Genomic DNA, 17,321 nt, shown 5'->3' on the forward strand with positions numbered 1-17,321 from the left:
TGAATAGATAGAATCAATAAATTAATAAGTAGGTGGCCGGTGGTGTGAGCGGTTAGCATGTCGGCCTCACAGCTCTGAGGTCCTGGGTTCAAATCCAGGTCGGTCCACCTGCGTGGAGTTTGCATGTTCTTCCTGGGCTGGTGTGGGTTTTCTCCGGGTACTCTGGTTTCCTCCCACATTCCAAAGACATGCATGGTAGGCTGATTGGACACTCTAAACGTCCCCTAGATATGGGTGTGAGTGTGAATGGTTGTCCGTCTGCCTGTGCACTGTGATTGGCTGGCCACTGATACAGGGTGTCCCCCGCCTCTGGCCTGAAGTCAGCTAGGATAGGCTCCAGCAACCCCTGCGACCCTAGTGAGGATAAAACGGTTCAGAAAATGAATGAATGAATACATTAATAAGTAGTCAACAACATTAATAAGTAAGGAAGTGAACAAATAACAACAACAAACAAACAGATAAATAATAATACTCAATAAATAAGTAGTCAACATAGATAAGTAGTCAACATGAATAAGTAGGTATAAAAGTGACTAAAGTGGTTAGTGGTTAATGTCGGCCGTTTTGACCGCAGTTCTGGACTGACTCCCATATAATCCCTGACTATTCGTATGGGCTCACATTCCTGGAAAAACTTCGAATATATACCTACAGGTTGACCCGGTGTGCCTCTCTTCATCATGAAATCATGCAAATTACGGGCATCTGGCATCCCCGCGAGCTACGTGCTTTCCACGCTGCACACGCAGGGAACATGCTGGATGGGAATGTAGGTCAAAGTTCGACTCGAGAAGAAGGCAAGTTAGGCAATGCCGGGTCCCACAATGAAAGGGGGGTTGCGGGGATCCACAATGGCTCGTGGAAGGACAAGAAATAGTAATGATGCACACCCTTTTTAAAGGGGGTGAGGGGAGAGGGGGCATTTGTGTGCAAATGAGGCGGTCTCCTGCAGACAGAGCAGAAGGGTATGTGGGGGCAGGGTTTACAAGGGTCAGAGGTCACAAGCCTCTTCTGTGCTGCTGCTTAAACCAGCACACAGAGCAAAGAAGAGGACCGAATGAATCCGCATCGCACTAGGGTCGGCATTAATTCAACAAATACACGTCCCCCTTTGCATTTAGGATTGATTCATCTTGCTTGGTTTTACTCGGTTTCTTGGCCTGCATCCACCAAGATTGCGTCGTAGTAGCCGTGCCGACCCTACCCCCACCAATAGGAAAAACTACTCGAAGATGCGCTCCCGATTTCATGCTTGACATATCGTTTTGTTTGGTCCCAAAAAAAGGGGTCTTGCAGGATGCAACATCTGTGGCCAAGGTTGAGGAGAGTTGGTGGGCTTCGAACGACGGACCAGGCTGGTGCCTCCTTCCTTTCCAGGCTCGCTGGGATCCAACTCAAGGTAGGCTGCGCTCATTCATTCAAGCCACTCTTATCATTCATTATAACCAAACGCTTTTTTTTGTATTAAAAAAAGGGGACATAATGCAGGAATTGTGCAGAAAAAACCCAAACAGCACCAACTTTTTAGGTGGGAGCATGTGTTATGAGCATTTGATGTGAAATCAGACGACAACAAATGAATAGCCCCGTTATAGATGACTTGTATATTTGTTCTCTAATCGAGTAAAGTCAGATGGGATGGCTATTTTTTATTTTTTTAAATGAGTGTCGACGCGCCCATCACGAGGTGCAGTTGGCGCCACTTTGTAAAAAGCAGGACACATGATCTCCCACTTGCAACTTGGTTTCTATTCTCTCAACTTGGTTTCTATTCTCTCAACTTGTTGGTATTTTGGAGAAGGATTTTTCAATTACTCATTACAATTGATGGATACTAGTAACATTACAATGGCCTACTTGGGACTGTTTCTACAGCAGATGCGTTGTTTTTCAAATGTTTTCTGTTTTATTGTTGCAAACAAGCTATTTCAAACCTGTAAATAATCAAGTGGTTTTTAGAACAGCAGTGATTAGAAAGATCTTAAAATTGGCAGTCAACAAAAACAACATTTATCTTATTAATTTGGAATATTTTATTCCCTGTCGTTATACATTTGAGTCATTTCTTCACTTCAGTTAATTTTAGATTTGTATTCAGTACACATTTAACAATACATCACTAGAGATCAGTACAGACGCTCCCCTACTTACGAACATTCAACTTACGAACAACGGTACATACGAACATGTCTGCAAATTGCGTTTAAGTCCAAAAATGTTCGCAAGTCCAATTTTGTATTTCGCGTCTTTTTCGGAGTAGTACTTCTTTCCGCCGCTAATACCGACGCCTGGCGCTGTGAGAGCTCAGCTCACCCAGCATCTACCTTCCGCATTGCAACGAAGAAGAAGTGCGTGAATGTATCTCCAGTGTGCAAAGAACCTTTATCATTTGTATCATTAAATATCTCATGCATCCAATATTGAATATGGTTGGTAAAAAGCTAAAGGCTTCTATTGAGGGAGTTGCAAGGAATAGGCAAGCCATTTCATTTGAAACGAGTGGCAATAATAACGAAGCTTGATGCGCGTCAGAAAGTGGTGAGCGTTGCACATTCAGTACCATTTATAAACAGAAAGATCGAGCAGCAGGACCCAAATATTGAACGTTGCACAAAGTTTGCAAATCAATTGAATGATGCCATACAGTGCTACTGCATCATTTATGATGAAAAAAGGAAGAAAACTGTGCAATCGTCATTAGGTCGCTTCTTTTGGCCAGTTTCTAATACATAAATCTATCTCTCTCTCTACAGTACTGTACATATTCTCTCCATTTTATTAAATGTTTTTTTTTTCAGTACAAACCAATGCGTGTTACTTATACAAGCCTTAAACATACAAATGCACTTATATAAACCTTCAATATACTTATATAGGCCTTAAACATAAATTATAATACAAAATATAGCACTAAATCAACTTACAAACAAATTCAACTTATGAACAATCGCTCGGAACCAATTGCGTTCGTAAGTTGAGGAGTGTCTGTATACTGATTATAGTGAATCAACTATAGAACATTGACCCATAAAAGAATCCTTTCAATGGGTCTTTTTTTGTTCAAAAGAATACAATTTCACTCAAATCTTATCCACTTTAAAAATGCTTTGTTTTTTTTTTCTTCAGGTAAAATCTAACTTATTTTTTAGAATTCAAATTGCTGTTGAATCGAATCTCTATCAAAGCTTGGCTGGATTTGAAATGTCGGCTCAAGGAGAAGACTTGTACTAATTTTAATTTCTAAAAATGATCTGTCGATCAGCACAGTCGGAAAAGCTTTCAATTCATTAATTGATTAATTGTATTTGGCCCCCCTTTCCTTTTACAAATGGTTTGGGCCAATTAGGGCGAAATATGCCCAGGTCTGCTCCCTTCCAAACTGACTTAAATCTTTTAAAAGCAGCCATATTAGCAACAGGGTTGCATCAAATTTGCTATAGTTAGTCTATAAAGTTGAATTTTGAAAAGAAAAATTATAGTGCACCGTGTTCAGCTTGGAAAAATATTTATTGCACAGAACAGTGATGCTGTGATCATATTCACAAGATGAAAAGGTTGGGAATTTTACAGCCATCCAGCTTGCACTGCAAATGAAGACGGAACATACGTACTGGGAAAATGTGCACTAATGAAAAAAGAGTGGACTCCTGTATGTTTTGATTCTCTTTGGCTTTAACTGAATTTGTTTACAACGATTCATAGATGAATCTTTATTGTAATATAATCAACTGTTTTTATTCTCTTTTCAGACTGATTGGAGATCCTATAAAACTCGTCTTGCATCTATGATGAGGTGCTTGATGCTGAGGCCCTCCAGCTAAGGTGCATCTAGTGTAGTATAGTGAAATACTTGATTATCTACTGCCCTAGTTGCTCCTTCTGGCTGGAGAACCCTTTCAAACTCAAGTTGGAGACTTTTCTACAAGCAACTTTTGGGAGTAAATTCTTCGCTCTTATGGTTTAGTGATACAGAATGTCAATTAGAATTCTTGAATGTCTATTTCCCCCCTCAAAACTAGTGTATTGTTTAATTCCACCAACTGATTATTAGCTAGCATTAGCTGGAGTTTTAGTCATTGACTTGGCTGTTCCAAAGTGCTCACAGTGCAGGTAGTGTACACTTCACCTACTGCAGTATGTGCACTTCAGGTGTGGCCAGTCACTTGGACTTCCGCAATGAATCACCATGTATAATTGTGTGGGCTGACGAAGAGTTTTGTTGGATTTCTCCCAGCTTTTCACTTTCTGCTGTGCAAATCCATGCAAAGCTCTCTGTTTGTCCTAAAATGCACAGGAGATAGTATCCTTTTTTTAGATTTTTTTTAATGTCTTGTGGTTTTCAGGTGGATGACCTCGCAATTTCAACATTTGGCTAAATAAAAGGAATTGCACAGTATCCATCTGTAATCCGCCAGACAATTAGGTCATCTAAGTATTTATGATTTTGCAGCAATTTGTACTGGCAGAGGTGGTTTATGTTGAGACATGGTGGTCTACAATACAACTGGTCAAAAGAAGTGTGATGAGTTGGATGTTTCTTATGATAAAAGCTTTAGTTCAGGGCAAACTATGGCCTGTAGTCCAACTGTGGTCTACTCCTGTGACTTTTGTCACACTTAGTTTTGACACTAAATGGAGCTGTTAATTGTAATGATGCTTCCATTAGCTCACTGGTGAAAACCTGCACTATGCTAAAATGTAGTAAACTTGAATTTCAGTATGTATTTTGTTTTACATGAATAAATAATAAATCAAATGTGGTGAATTGAGCTATGGTAATTTTCTTGACTTTTTTTGCTGTAGCTGGACATGTTTTGTTGTAAAAGATATGTTTCAAGTGTAAATATATAAATTTGTATTTTGTTGCTTGTAGCCGTTCATTCATTCAGGACTATTGATAGTTAAATGTTAAAAAAATAAAGAAACCATTTCAAATGGGATGGAATGTTTTGCATCATCCTTTTCATTTCCATTAATGGAAAGAGTTGTCCAATTCAATTAGGCAGCAATTAGATGATTGCTGTCAGCCCTCCTGTTCACAATTGATTGAATGTCTATCACCATCAATGGGAGCCAAAGAATTTTGCAAACCTGATTTTTTTTAAACCTAATTAACATCCTCTGTTCAACGAATGAAAGTTAAAGGATTTCTTATTGGCCTCTGGACTTAATTGCCCTCCCCTGTACTTTAACATACAGAAGTGATGTTGGCACGCTGGCCAACCACTAGATGGCGACCTTTCCACTTCATTGAAACTGAGTGGAGCAGAGCCTTTAAACTAACTACCAATGTGATCTTAGACCAAATAATTTTCAGTCAATTTAATGGTGAAACTCAAGAATGAACTTGGAAAAAAACTTTCCAATTTGAGAACTTTATTGGAATTTTCTCCAGTAAAATAAAATCTTTCCCCTACACGTTTATATTTTGGTGAAATATTGACTCACAAAGGCACAGCGACCCTAATTGCATCCAACATTACTCCGGATCGTTTATCACCGACAGCTTGTGCGTCTCATCAATCGTGCTGGTGCACAGCTTCGAACGTGCGTGCACGCGCTCGGAGGGAGCGCGCGCACACACACGCAACTCCAGTTCAATCAAGCAGTATTCGGCGGAGGAGATCACAACTTGTGAGGGTCGGCGGTGGATCGCGACCCGCAGAGGGATGCTGGCCCACTAGAGTCATCTAAACAACGCGGACGCCGGATCTCCCAACTTTAAACCGTTTAAACAGCGTTTTTAGTCATTGCACTCAAGTTTTTCCTGCGTAACCATGCTTGGTTTAAGAGTCACCAGTGCGCTTTTTTTATCCGCCTTCCTGCGTTTGTTCCCCGGGATCTCCACCAGCCAGGCGCCGAACTGCCAGGAGGTTCGGGCTGTGTTTCACACTCTTCACCCGGGATCCAAATGGGTACCCGAATCCGCCGTGTCAGGTAACTATTTCACCTTCATTTTCACCTACCGAGGATGCCCATGATTGCATCACGTGTCAGTAATACTCAAAGTTAGTCTAGCATCCATCGGCCATTGTCCATCACACTAAATTATTATTTCATTTGCTATGTAACAACCTGCAACGTCAGTGGGAGACAACCCACTTATTATTGATTTCTTTCAAGACCTTTAGATTTTGTTTGCTTCAAGTTTGGGATATTATTCTGTATGAGAAATAGCGTTTATGCTTATCCCAAAGTTTGACGGTGAACAAGCAATCTAAAAGGATAAAACTGAGATTCATTTTTAGGTTTGAGACTGCAGCCTGTTGCATTGGGGTTTAATTTATGCATTGTTCATCTCACGTGTGGGTAGCCCGATGACCGAGGAGTTGGCGTGTTGGCCTCTCGGTTTTCAAATCAAGGGTTCGATCCCAGGTCTGGACCTTAATGTGTGGAGTTTGCATGTTCTCTTGCTAACGTGGGTTTTCTCCGGGTACTGCAGTTTCCTCCCACATGCCAAAAACATGCAGGGTAGGTGGGTTGCCCCTAAGTATGAGTGAGAATGGTTGTCCATCTCCTTTTGCTCTGCAATTGGCTAGCCACCAATTCAGGGTGTCCCATGTCACGTTTTGTTGGGGTTTTTGGGTGGAGGTGGAAGTGTGTTTGTGTGTGTCTGTTTTCCTGGTGTGTACTGTCTGGGTGATCTGTACGTCTCACCTCTTATGTCCCTCCTGGTGTCCCTTCCTCTCGTGGCCAGCTGTTTGTAACTTGTAATTAGCCCTTGTCCGTGTATTTAAGAGAAGTGTTTGGTGACGACATTGTGGGAGTATTACCGCGTGTACCTTGTGTTTCTCCGTCCACCTAAGTTATTTTTTCTTGTCTCTTCCCCTTTGTTACTTTTGTATTGAGCATTTTTGTCTTTAAAGTCCTGAGTTGTGCACTAGCACTTTCGCCGCTTTTTTCCTGCCTCGCATCCTGGGTTCTGTCCACGCCACGCACTCGAGGCGATCATGACATCCATGACCCTTGTGAGGATAAGCGGTACAGAAATTGAATGAATGAATCACCCTCTCATTTGGCATTCTCATAGACTATAGCAAACATTCAGGATGTGTCTGGCATCAGCATGTTAAAAGTCCATTAGGTGAACTATCATAGTCTCCATTCTCCTATTTTTCTTGGTCAGCAAGTGTTTTTCCATAACTGGAATGAATTCTAGCGACATGCAATAAGGCAAGTTATTTTTTTGGTATGCTTTCTATCTTTCATATTCATCTCCCATCTGCGGGTGCATGCAGTTCCAGCAGCGCGTTTGCAGCATGCATCCACTTTTAATCAAACACACTACACCTGGGCCAGCAGATATCTGACAGCCGCTGGGAGGAAAATCCAGCACATCCATAGAAATATTTAGCTACCACAAATCTCAAAGTCTGTTGGTCTTCAATTAAGTAGAGAAGTTGATTAAAGTAAAACCACTACACGGTCAGCCAAAGGACGCTTCACCACAGTTAGGGCATAGTTTTTGTTTCTATACATACTAGGACACCCACAGTTGCCTTGCTGCAGTTGTATTGACAATCAGGTCAATGTGCTTAGCTGGAATAAGCTATAAATATGGTATGTATTCATAAGAAAAGACATTAATTACTTCTGTTTGATTGGGAGACTGGATTCAAAACGAGAGGATGGCTATAAAGACTAGTGATAAATATATATTTCAAACCTTCATGTTATTAGATGTGGTGAAATTATGAAAAAATACTGAATTAGAATCAAGGGGGCCTTTCAGGATTCCAGGCGTACAACTGAAAGGGTGATGATTATAACGTGGGAGGATTCAAATGTCTTCCCACACAACAACAAATAATCAATACAACATTATTCTAATGTTACCTAACCTGGGGGTTGAAAGAACATTGACGATGGATAATCACATGGATAATGTGTCATGTAAGTAGATTTTAAGAGATTGTGAGACTCAAAACAGGATTGAGGTTTACTGCAGGTTTATTTAATTTCGCTGTTATTTTCTGCTAATTTTTGAAGAGAAAGGACAAAAAAAACAGACCCCAAAGTTGTTGATTTTGGACAGAAAATATGTAGTGAGGTTATACACAAATTTATCACAAGGTATGCACGATGTCTCAAGAACTCAACTTTGCAAATATAATACAAGAAGCTTTAATACCCGATGCCACAGTTATAATCCAAACAATTGTGAAGAACTATGTGAATAAAATGTATTCTACTGAATATAAGACAGCCAGCACTCAATGACCTTGGCTATGAGAGCGATGCTTACACTTTAAATGTTGAATGTGTGCACTGACCAGTGTTGAGTGGGTCAAGAGCATGCAATAATGCAGTATTAAATTATCTGCATTCATCTTTTTTTAAAAATACTGAACATTTACATTGAACTGATGATTAAAAAATGCTACTAAAATATTAGTAGTTAGCTAATTCTTCTGAGATATTGCAAACCTTTTGTCCTGTAATACCAAGCATTAACAATAAAAAATGTAAACATTTGTCAGAACAAAATGTGAAAAAGGGAAGACCAACTGACATGTTATCTAAGCACATGTAAAAGAGCCACTGCAGCCTCATTATTGCTAAATAAAAACCTAAAGCTGTTTGAAGGCTAAGATGACATCTGTCTTCCTTAAAATCCCTACCAAAAAGGATGCCTCTCTTCCTTTTCTCTGTTTTTGTTAAAACAAATACCTACATCTTGCAGAAATGAGGTTGCCAAAGACTTTTGGCAATGGCTCATTGTTGGAACCAGAATCAGAGAGCTGCCTAAGAGCATCATCTAATCACTTGCAAATGTTAGAAAATCCTCCTTCACTTGAGTACAACAACACTAAAGTGCATTCATTTAGTAGTTCTGCATAATATGTGTGCAGAGGCAGCTGGCAGTGCTCACACTTCTAAATTTTAGATCATTGCTTTGTTTTTTAATAATCTTAAAATACAGTGAAAAGGATTGCAAACACTTCAAAGAATTATTTCCTCTCGTTGCCACTGTCTCAATATTTAGGTTGGTTGTAAATTGTGCTGTTTAAATATTTCATTTGCTGTTTCTCCCATTTGCCTATTGTTCATAGCTGTGAGCAAAAAAAGACATAGAATCCCATGTGGCTTGACTTTACACCGGTACTTCATCTATAATGTAAGCTCATAACGAGTACCGTACTTTCAGCACTATAAGGCGCAACTAAAAGATATCAATTTTATCAAAAGCCAGCAGTGCGCCTTATAATCCGATGCACTTTATTTGCGACATTTGGTTCAATGTTGCATAATCATTGTATGAAATTCCCTTAAGCACAGGTCAACCGAGTTGATGTATAACACAACTCCTAACCACTACTGCTATTATCACTACTGCTTCAACTAGTTGATGTATAACACAACTCCTAACTACTACTATTATTATCACTACAGTTTCAACTAGTTGATGTATAACAACTCCTAACCACTATACTACTATTACTACAGCTCCATCTAGTGGACGTGTAACACTACTATTACTACTTCTACTACTACAGCTCCATCGAGTGTATGTATATAACATTACCATTATTACTACTACTACAGCTCCATCTAGTAGATGTATAACACTTCCACTACCACTACCACCACTGACCACTACTACTACTGCATTTTATAATCTGGTGCGCCTTATTAATGACATCAAATTAAAATAGGCCATTCATTGAAGGTAGGTCTTATACTCTGGTGCACTTTGTTCCCACACGGTGTCAACATTAAATTTACTGTCTAGCTATAACCGGGAATGGCCTGATATTCACTTTTTGACTTCTAATTAGGAGTGGGCAATATGCAAAAAAAAAGATATCACTATTTTTTTAACTAAAATCACATCCTCGATTTTTATCACTATTCTTTATTTTAGTGTTTCCCACCCACTCGTCCATGCTAAGAAGTTATAAATGCTAATACTATTAAGAGAGAAACATGGTATTATTACGAGAATCAAGTCATACATTGTGAATGAGATTTTAAAAAGATATGAATTAAAATCTGAAATATTGTGAGATTAAAGTTATATTGCCTATTTTCATGTGACATGAACCAGAAGTTTTTTGGTTTCATAAGCTTAATTTTTGGCAACGTAAGGCATGTGTGAGCACTTTTTTAATGGAATATGTTAGAGTAAAGATGGCTTTTCAAGATTGACACTTAAAAAAACTTGACAGCTGCTCTGCATGTACAATGGACTGACCCCCCGGCCCCTCAATCTCACCATATTGATCGAAAGTACATGATAATTGAAAGGCATCACCTTGAGCTCAGCTTGTATATTGGGGACATTTACACATAGATTGATCTTTGCCCACATCTTGTCTTTCTTCATTTTGAAGAGTGAATTCATTTGCAAGTAAGCATTTTGATCCTTGAAAGTAATTGACCTCAAGTTAAATGGTGTGAATATCCTCCCAACCAAAATTAAACGGCAAGTTTTACAACCACTTTTTAAATAAACTTGTAATGAGAAAGTGAATATAGCCCTGAATAGTACAATAGAGGCAGGTAGAATTCTCGTGTGTTTTGACTGGGGAAATTCTTTATTTCTTTATGATTAATTTGCGTAGTAAAGCACATTTATCATCTGCCCCCATGACATGTATTTTTTTTTAGTCAGGTTTGAAAGTAAAATTCCAGCACACGCCTCCTCTGATTTGGTTCTGCTCACCTGTGTTGTTGCTGACAGTCTATTAATTTTGCTCCGCATCTTGAAATGAAGTCAATCTTATAAATTGGATGCCATTGTGTGTATTGATTCAAGGCTTGAATAATGTTAGATTGTACCCAAAAGGTGTGTGACAGTTTTACTACCGCATTCACTGATTAGATTGTGCTCTTCCACCATGAAGGAGATTTGATGCAGATCAGGAAGTTAGGTAATATCTTTCACAGGCAGGGTCCCTGTTGCTTGTTGATCAGTTTGACTGGCACTCTAGTGCCTCTCCCCCACTATGTTGCCATCGCATACCTGCCAACCTCTGCCGATAACTGCCCTTATAAATGATTATGATTCCCCTTACAAACCCCCCAAAAACCTTACAAACACCGTACGAGTCGTACAGTGTTTGTAAGGTTTTTTGGGGGGTTTGTAAGGGGAATCAATCATTTATAAGGGCAGTTATCGGCAGAGGTTGACGGGTATGCCATCGGTTTTCATTTCCACCTGTCCGCGTCAACCCTTGTGTCCCCTTGTGTCAGCCAATCAACTTCCCCCATGATGCTTTCAGTCTACCTTCCACCACTGTTTGTCGTTTACGGAGCTCTAACACGGTGTTCTTGGGTCTTTTGAAAGTTCTTTAAGCAACTTTATCCATTTTTCATTCTTGGCCCCAAGAAAGTTCATTGATAATTTTTAATTTCTAAGTTTTAAGCGGGCCGAGTGGTGAGAGTGTCGGCCCAACACTTCTGAGAATGAGGGTTCGAACCTTCTTGTGGGGTGTTTGCATCTTCTTCCCGGATGGGCTCCAGCACCCCCCACGATCATAGTGAGGATAAGTGGTACAGAAAAAAAGTTTTCTAACCCTTTCACCCATGTCCTTCAACAACCATAAAAATGTTTTGCACGTGTTTGTTTGTCATTTAAATGAGTTAATAAATACATTTCTTATTTTTTTCACTCTTTTGTTTAATTTTCACATCTTTTATAATAAATTGGTACATTTTGATAAATTCTAAACACTTAAGTGGGTAGTTTATTGAGGACCTTGGAACAAATGAGAGAATTTACAATGAGAATTTACAAATGTGGCTCTGAAAATTCAAGTTACTAAACAATTTCTGTTACTAATTAGTTTCATAAGTAGACGTACCACTGTAAATATACAAACATTGAAAAACAGAGCCCATTGCTCGGTCTGCTTTGGGATTTTGCTTTCCTTGCTGCAATGCCACAAACACAGTAGTAGTCTTATGCACCTCCTGCAGTCTATTGGGGAAATATGTCCTTTGAGGTATCATCAGACAATACTGAAGTTCTATTACGCTGACCCTGCAGCGTTGCTTTAATTGGTCACAGTAGATTTTGACTGTCTAAACTCACTCTCCTCCCTCTGGTGTCACTTTATTAAAATAAATCCAGTTTTCCTTTGTTGAGAAACATTCCTAGTTTTATCTGTGTTGATATACTCTTTTGAAAGCATCTTTGTGAGTCCAATTAGTTCTCATCAATCGATGAGTAAACAACCTTAGGCAGGACTTGCCAGCTGCACATTTCATCCTCACCAGTCTTATCAGTGGCTCTCTATCTAAGAACATGCTGGGTTTGTTTGTTTGCAAACTGCAATGCTCCTGGCTTCCAACTTTGTGGGGGGAAAAATACTTCTGATCTTAGTGCAGCCTTGAGTAGTCCCATCGTTTCTCTTGACCAAATTGATCTCGGTGGAAAACAACATACACAAGATTCCAAATGACTCATATTTTTAGCAGCTGTTTATTTTCAGTCTAAAAAGAGTGGTTCTTCAGAATAATCTCAAACTCATTAAGTCGGGATCTGGTCTGATTACAGCTCTTAGCGTATTACATCAAGAGGCAATTTAGATTTTTTTTTTTCTTCCCCCTGCAACTCATTCAAGACTCACACCCCCACGTCTCTGTTAATTTCCTGACAGGTGCTGACCTGCAGATTTGCCAAACCAAAGGCCCGGTCTGCTGTTCCAAAAAGATGGAGGAGCGGTATCAGGTAGCGGCTCGCAGCAACTTGGAGTCTGGCCTCCAAGTTGTCAGTGCTCAACTCAAGCGTATTATCATCCAGAATGCTGCAATTTTCCAAGGTAATAGCTGAGATGATTACATTTTCAAAGACATTTAATAGAACTGATATTGATGTAGTTAGCAACAGATCAACTTCAAGATGCTTAAATGAAGGTTGTAATGACAAATGTGGATGTTAAAGCGAGTTTTCTTGTGGTTTGGCTGTAAGTGGCAGACATGTTGCTCAAAAAAGTGTGACAGACTCCAGAGACTGTAGCACACTTACTGCCATGAGTGGTAATTATCTGTGAAATGCAGCAGTGGTTGAGACAACCACTCAACGGTGAGAAGTCAGACAGGTGATGAGAGAATGTGCATGTTGTTATGAGAGAGCCCTTCAGTATTTTAATTCAGGAAATAGACGGAAAATTGATAAATAGTTTTACTTGTCCAGAGTAAAGATGTCCTGTTCGCATGTGAGTTCAGTCCGTGTCTGTGGATTTGCCGATAGCGAGTCCCAATCTGAAACCTCGGAAATGTACTAAAGAGGGGATAAATAGCACACACAGTATCTCTCCCAAAATTTGAACTAAGCCATCCAACATTAAGGCCATTTAAGAGTGTTATTAGCAAAAACATTTTCTTTCCCAAATCAGTTGTGCAGCAAAATACAGTTGTGGAAAAAAAAGTGACATTTAAATATTTTGTTCTCATGAAATTATATGTAAATAATGGCCAATATGTTAAATTCGGCTCTCTTGATTGAGATATTGTTGACTTTTCTGAACATCACGGTTTACGTATGTAGACCGCGATAATCGAAAAATCGCAAAGTAGGGTCACCCCTATTATAAGTACAATTTTTTTTATTCTTCAGTGCTGAGTCGTAGTAGCAAAAGTGGCTTCCGCTTACGAGTTTCAGCGTGGATTTTCATTTTTATTAACATAAAAAGGAAAATAATAATAATTAATAGCAGAAAAAATTGCAAAGAAGTGAATTCGCGATAATTGAGGGAAGACTGTACTAGGCAAATGACAAGACAGTATTGAAGTATACTTTGAGAGTCCTTAAGCATTGCACAGGCGGAAGCCCATTTTCCATTTTAGGCTATGGTTCCTTTTCTTTCAGACAGAAATAGTAGCCTATTTGAGGAGTTGCGATGCATTTATTTGAAGTTCTTGGTTACACAGTATAAAGTTAAAGTTGCTGATGTTTTTTGGCCCCTCAAAAAAAAAATCCACATTTCGCACTTTTTTGTTTTCTTGCAATGTTTTTCAAAAAATTTATTTACTCACTTTGCTATTTTGAGCTTCGCTGGCCCAACTTCTCTGTGAACACACAAGTCCACCCCCTGACATAGCAATTAAAACGGGAGATTTAATAGGGAGTTTGGGGTTTGCTCGAATTGGTCATCCACAGCTAACAACATTAGAGACCGCTGCATTTTTCTAGATGGGATTCAATACTAATTGCTTTAGCAAAGGGCTGCAAAGAACTAGCAAAACATCCCTCTGCCCAACATCCTTTTAACATCCCGCTCTTATCTGTCTCCCTCTACTTTATCTTCCCCTTCTCCCTCAGATCCTGTCATCCTTCCTCTCTATCTGTGTCTCAGTCAATCTGTTTGACTTTCTTTCTCTGTTTATGCTACCAGTATTGGGAATTGAGAGTGTGTCGTCTTTGCAATCTTCTTTGCTGCTCCATGTTTCTTCCCCCCTCTGACACTTTACTTTCACCACAGATCAAAAGGCTTCTTCTTTCCACTTGTCTATTGCTGCTCTTTGAGTGCTCCAGCTTGGAATCCCCTTTGCCTGCAGCATCCCCTGCCCTGTTTGCTTTTCCTATACATCACTATAATTATACGTTCATTCATTTTCTGAACCGCTTTATCCTCACAAGGGTCGCGGGGGGGGGGGGGGTGCCGGAGCCTATCCCAGCTGACTTTCGGGTACAAGGCGGGGGACACCCTGAATCGGTGGTCAGCCGATCGCAGGGCAAGAGGACGCATACAACCATTCACGCTTACACTCATACTTATGGGCAATTTAGAGTGTCCAATTAGCTTACCATGCATGTCTTCGGAATGTGGGAGAAAAAATGCAGCATTGGGGGTTCAATCCCAGGTGTCAACGTGAATGGTTGTTTGTCTCTTTGTGCCGTGCGATTGGCTGACAACCAATTCAGGGCCTGCTGCCCATAATTAACTTGGATAGCTCTCCCCGTGACCCATGTGAAGATAAGCGGTATGGACAATGAATGAATGAATATATTGACTAATACATATTTTGATAAATTCAGACAACAGCAACAACAACAAAAAATCTGAACAATTTTCAGGGCTGGACTGAGTTTTCATAGCTAGTAAAAATGCATTTATTTACCAAACAAGACGGGATCTATCAAATACAAAATCACGCTAAAGGAGGAAAATTACACAAAACAAAAACGCATTCCCATCGAAAATAACAAAAAAAACGTCCAAAAGGAAAGTAGCAAGCAAACTTAGGTACTCGCTTACAAAAAAAATGTCATTCTCCCTTTCAAGATCAGGTGACGTACCAGCAAATAATGACCCGCTGGTACTCAGCTCTTAATGAAGTGGGTAACACCTTGTAAATACAACAGGAATTAACGCTATAACACATCACTGTTCCTTTTTGATCCTTTTTTGCAGTTTTTGTACTAGAGAGTTGAAAAAAAATCCGACTCGGATTTGCTGCAATTAATTCTTCATTTAAATATATATTTTTTAAAACGATGGTCACATCCTTTTGTCTGAAAAAAAATAGGGAAGGAAAGTGTGAGTATTTTTTTTTTAATGGTGCGTAGCTCTTCCATCATTTCCTTGTTTGCTCTTTGGGAATTTAATGAGCCTTTGCTAAAATTTTGTAGGCAAACTGATGGATTCATATGCAAAGGCATAATTGCAGTATCTACTCTGACTTGTCATGGACTAAAATTTCATCTTGATTTACATTAGCGAGATCATAACGTGAACTTCCCCTGCGTGCAATGATTACCTGCTTTAATGGTCTGATGCTTTCAATTTAGTTCAAAATGAGAATCTGTAAACTTGCGCCTTTAAAGTCTAAAATGAGACGCCAAATGAATTATGAATATTCCGTTACAAGGAATCAGTCAGCACATGATGCGGCACAGCGAGCATAGAATCAATCGAGAATTGGAGAGTAAAAACACTTAAATAAGCACTCCTTTTGAAAGTCACAAACTAATGTATTTTGTTCTCATGTGAAAGTACATTTTATAATGGTGGTTTGCTCTATAGTTGCACAACTTGGGAGCGCGAGTTTCCCTACAAGTTGATCTGAATTCATCGTGGTGGAATAGCTGTGAGGAGATTTAGCCCAGTTAAGGCATCCATACTTCCACCCGTGTGTAATTGAAGGTAGAAACTAATCCAAATCCCTATTTTTAGGCATTCAGTTTGATTGACAGCTCTAATTGTTTTCTTGCTATAAGCCAGTTACATCATGTCGTGCTGCAGAAAGCTGCAGATAAATGCCCAAAAAACATTTTAACATTAAAAAAAACATCTAAATAGATCTAGATTGCAATTTTTAAAAATCTTTTACATTTTGAAATCTTAGAATTTGATTGGTGTCTAAATACATCCTTAAAAATATTCCTCTATAATACAATAATGATGTGTTCTAAAGACCCTCATTCCGTCAGCTCATTTTCATCACAGTGCATTACGCCTCCACAGTTGGGGGTAACCAACCCTGACCCAGAGTGCAGTCACACCCGAGTCCAAATGAATAAACATGAGACGACGGGATTGGCCTGGATTGTTGTAATGTAATGCATGAGAGTGCAAATGTGATATCCACTAAGCCAGCGTGGTGCTCTTGGAACAACTCAGTCATTGATTGTATAGTTTGGATCAGTAGTCTGTTTTCAAGGTCAGGCACTCTGTTGGAGAACTGTTATGAACGTATTCATTTTTTTGTATTCATCCATGCTACCATACGGACAGTCCATTTTTTTCAATTTAGGGACACAAATTACATCAGAATTGTTATGAAAAATTCTACTCTCAGACTAAGTAGCAATTTCTAGCTTGAATGCACCATTGTTGCAGTAAATGAACATTTAAAAAGGGAATAAATGGCCCAGTAGACGGCCTCTCCCTGTAGGACTCAAGTTCCCAATTGGTATTTTTATACTTTTAAGTGGACCATAAATTACTGGTTCTCTTATATCTACTGAAATATCAGGAACAAGTTGTATTTCCACCTATGAGACATTGTAAATTCATCTTCATTGTCAATTATTGAGGACCCTGGGGCACTTGTCGTCTTTACGTCAACTTGCAGTATTTAGACCGTAACATTCAACGGCAAAAAAAGTGTAAATGGACAACGCCCTTGACTCCTACTTTATGCCTAGCAGCTTCCATATTTAGCATCTCATTACCAGCAAGAAACGTTTGATCGACTTTGCTTCCTATATGATTACTACTTTATCAAGGAATCCAAACGGCGACCTCTCTTTGGCCAACTGCTGGTTAACCTTGACTGGACTTTGCCCTGGTCACTCAGATCGTGCTGAATTGGCGTTTTCAGTGGCGGCGGCACTAAGAGATGTAACGAGAGGTGACTGGTGGACA

The 17,321-nt window shown here is 39.4% G+C and overlaps 1 protein-coding gene across 1 annotated transcript in view; it reads left to right on the forward strand.

The window, feature by feature from the left end:
* Positions 1-5,594: 5,594 nt before the first annotated feature.
* Positions 5,595-17,321, forward strand: part of LOC144082433 (glypican-3-like) — a 92,022-nt gene continuing 80,295 nt past the window's right edge. Inside the window, exons 1-2 of the mRNA XM_077609599.1 lie at positions 5,595-5,940; positions 12,609-12,770. Of these exons, the coding sequence (XP_077465725.1) occupies positions 5,781-5,940; positions 12,609-12,770 (322 nt within the window). The 5' untranslated portion in view covers positions 5,595-5,780. The remainder of the gene's footprint in view (positions 5,941-12,608; positions 12,771-17,321) is intronic.

This window comes from Stigmatopora argus, chromosome 9 (assembly GCF_051989625.1).
Source record: "Stigmatopora argus isolate UIUO_Sarg chromosome 9, RoL_Sarg_1.0, whole genome shotgun sequence".
NCBI classification, from domain to species: Eukaryota; Metazoa; Chordata; class Actinopteri; order Syngnathiformes; family Syngnathidae; genus Stigmatopora; species Stigmatopora argus.